The 3,479-nt window shown below is 55.2% G+C and overlaps 1 protein-coding gene across 1 annotated transcript; it reads left to right on the top strand.

Moving 5' to 3' along the window:
- The first annotated feature begins 348 nt into the window (after window positions 1-348).
- LOC125238543 lies at window positions 349-2,604 on the top strand. The gene has a single exon (XM_048145876.1). The coding sequence runs from the start codon at window positions 349-351 to the stop codon at window positions 2,602-2,604; it is 2,256 nt and encodes a 751-aa protein (XP_048001833.1).
- Window positions 2,605-3,479: the final 875 nt, after the last annotated feature.

Raw genomic sequence — 3,479 nt, forward strand, 5'->3', positions numbered from 1 at the left:
TTCGGCCCTTATTTCTCGCCAAACGGTAGCCCTGCAGCTAGCCACTGCAGGGTATTTGGACACGCAATGATCATGGGATGAGACAGCGTGAGTTGCAGGCTAGATGCGAGGGGGCTGTCTGGGACAGTGGAATTCTTCCATGCTGACGGGGCAAGGGCGTGTGGAACAACTGGAGGAATAAGATCGATTCTTCCAGCCACACGTCTGTAGCTCCCGATGTCGCGTAGCAATTCCAACCCCTCGTGTCTATACTTTCTGGGTAGCCTTGGTGCACATTGTGTGCATCCCCAGTGTGGGCTCCGTGGTGGGTGAGGAACACAGGAAGCGAAGTTAAAATTTTTTATAAACATGGCACCAAAACGATCAAATAAAACTAGGACGAAGAAACAGGAGAAAGCAGGAGGGTGCTTCAATGACTATTGGAGCATTCTTAGACTGAGGGGCGGCAATCCACCGCCACGAGATACTAAGGGTCGATTCGTGTCTGGATCGGCACCTGACGAATCCACGGAGGCCTCAACAGAAACCTCTACGAGGTCTCAGATGAAAAAGGAGAACCGGGGATCACTGCCGGACCTACGGGTGTCGCTCACCAGATGCGACGAGCGACCCGGACTGGAGTCTGACTCATCAGCAGCCACTATGGAAACAGTGAGTTCCCGAGAAAACATAATTGTGGGAAAATACTGGCGGAAGGGTGAAAAACGGCCCGCTGATGACGGTATCTCGGATACTGACAGTGACGTGGCGCCCGTAGACGAGATGCTGGCTAAGAGAAAGCCGTTCTTAAAGGCGATGTCTAAACGAGGCAGGGGTCGGCCACCGACCACAGGCGAATATGTAGGCTTCGGAAAGCTGCAGGCCGAGCTGTCTGCTGAAAAAGCTCGCTTGGAACAGCTCAACACAGAGCAGGCGTTGGCGGCTTTCCTAGCCTCATCAGAAGAAGCGGCGAGAGACAGGAGTGCTCGCTTGATGAACCGACAGTCCCAGTCTCCCGACTGCAGTGTGGAAATGGAAACTGCAGTTGCGATCGAGGACAAGGTTCGGGCCGCCCTTAACGCGGTGACCCACGTGATGAGCAAGTCAGGGCACTTAAAGGGCACATACCAAAAGCTTCTGAAGGACTCGGTTACCACTCTCGGTGGAGCCTTCGCAGAGTTGAGGTCACGCACTACGTCAGATGAAGTTGCGCGCCTCGAAGCGGCGAATACGCAGCTCAAGACCCAGCTAGCGGAGCTGCGGAGGCAGGTTCAAGAAATCCGCAACCAGCCTGCCGTAGCAACTGATGCCGAAATAAAAAAGATCGTGGAGGAAGCGCTGCGTAGTAGCACGGCGCAATTTAGCAACATGCTGAACGCCAGGCTGGAGGGCATTGAATGTCGCCTCCTCCCCGAACCACGGTTGCGCCCACCTTTGGCTTCGGACCGGCGTGAAGAACAGGACGTGTCTGGCCACCCTGAATTGGATGACCAATCTAATCGTGCAGGAGAAATGGCAGCGGCTACCCAGCCTGCCACATCAGGTGTCAAACAAGGTGCCAAATCCAAAACAAGGCGCAAGAAGACTACTCTAGCTGCTAAAGAAGCTGCTGGCGCTAGAGAAGTTCAACAGGAATCAACAGCTGCTGCTGCGGCTCCAACAGCTCCAGCAGCTGCTCCGGCAAATCCTCCAAGTGGGAGCTGGAAAGACGCACTAGGCAGGAAGGCCAAAAAAGCCAAAAAGCCGACAGCTCCTGCAACACAGGCGTCCAAGCCGGCACGTAAGCGTAAACTGCAGCCCCCGCGCACCGCTGCAGTTACTCTTACGCTCAAACAGGAAGCTGTCGACACCGGCGTTAAGTACGAAACGATATTAGCTGAAGCTAAGAAGAAAATAAAGTTGGAGGAAATAGGAATCTCCTCTGTCCGCTTCCGGACAACAGCTACCGGAGCACGCATGCTGGAGCTTCCTGCTGACACCAAAGAGATTGAAGTTGCGGCGGATGCTCTGGCGGCGAAACTGAGGGAGGTTCTGGATCCTAACATGGTCCACATTCAGCGACCGATTAAATGCGCTGACATCCGCGTCATGGGGCTGGATGATTCAGCGACCGCTGAGGAAGTCGTAGCGGCCGTGGCTGAGCTCGGGAACTGCGCTGCTGAGGCCGTCAAATCCGGCGTGATATCGCGCAGCCAGAATGGCTCTGGGACGCTCTGGCTGAGCTGTCCAGTGGCTGCCGCCAAAAAGGTCGTAGAGGCAGGCCGACTCAAAGTAGGCTGGATCTCGGCGCGAGTCGTCCTGTTAGACACCAAACCTCTTAGGTGTTACCGCTGTCTGGAGACAGGCCACGTTGGAGCCAAGTGCGAAAAGGGCATCGACCGGAGTAACATCTGTTATCGCTGTGGGGAATCCGGTCACAAGTCACGCGAGTGCAGTGCCCAACCGAGTTGTGCCGTTTGCAAGGCAGCTGGGAAACCGGCTGATCATCCGATTGGTGGCAAAGGGTGCCAGAATAATAAGGTTCGCCCGAATAAGCAAGCCGTGAAGAAGACAGGAGCAGGTCAAGAAACACCTCCGCCTTCCCAGCAAAATGCTGTGCCGGAAACCATGGACACCGCCCAATAAAATGGCTATAAAGTGTATCCAGGCGAATATCAACCACTGTGCCGCGGCGCAGGATCTATTGCTCCAGTCCATGGTTGAGTGGGACATAAAGGCGGCGGTAGTTTCGGAACCCTACTTTATCCCAAACCGAGACGACTGGGTGTCGGACCAGGACAACACGGTGGCCATTATTGTTCCTGCTCTAGCCGGATCGCTAGCCATCGAAAATTCTGTGAGGGGTAGTGGGTTTGTCATGGCTGTCACAGGCGGCTTAGGCATCATCGGGATATACTTTTCTCCTAATCGTGCCCTTGCCGAGTTTGAACGGATGCTCACAGAAGTTGGAGCCTTGATAGGGCAAATTTCTCCTATCCCGGTGCTAGTGGCTGGAGATTTCAATGCAAAGTCAATAGCATGGGGATCTCCAGCAACAGACGTCCGGGGAGAGGTATTAGAAGAGTGGGCAATCTCGCAAGGGCTGACTGTCCTCAACACCGGGTCGGAGAGTACATGCGTGCGGCCTCAGGGTGAGTCCATCGTGGACGTTACTTTTGCGTCCAACGCCCTGGCTCGCCGCGTTCGTAACTGGAGGGTGGAGATTGGCGTGGAGACACTATCGGACCACCGGTATATACAGTTCGAGGTCACAACTGTACCCGCCACTCCAAGACAGAACCGACCCGCTGCAGGGGACAGTCCAAGATGGGTGCTGTCAAAACTTGACAGACAGCTGGCAAAGGAGGCGGCCATAGTCGAGTCCTGGGGTGCTCGTAATGAGCCAAATCAGGTCGACCACGAAGCGGAGCTTCTCGCTGCCGCTCTAACCCGAGTGTGCGATGCGGCTATGCCAAGGGCCAAGCCTTTCGTGCCCAAGCGCCAAGTGTACTGGTGGCGAC

Source organism: Leguminivora glycinivorella, chromosome 24 (assembly GCF_023078275.1).
Source record: "Leguminivora glycinivorella isolate SPB_JAAS2020 chromosome 24, LegGlyc_1.1, whole genome shotgun sequence".
NCBI lineage: Eukaryota > Metazoa > Arthropoda > Insecta > Lepidoptera > Tortricidae > Leguminivora > Leguminivora glycinivorella.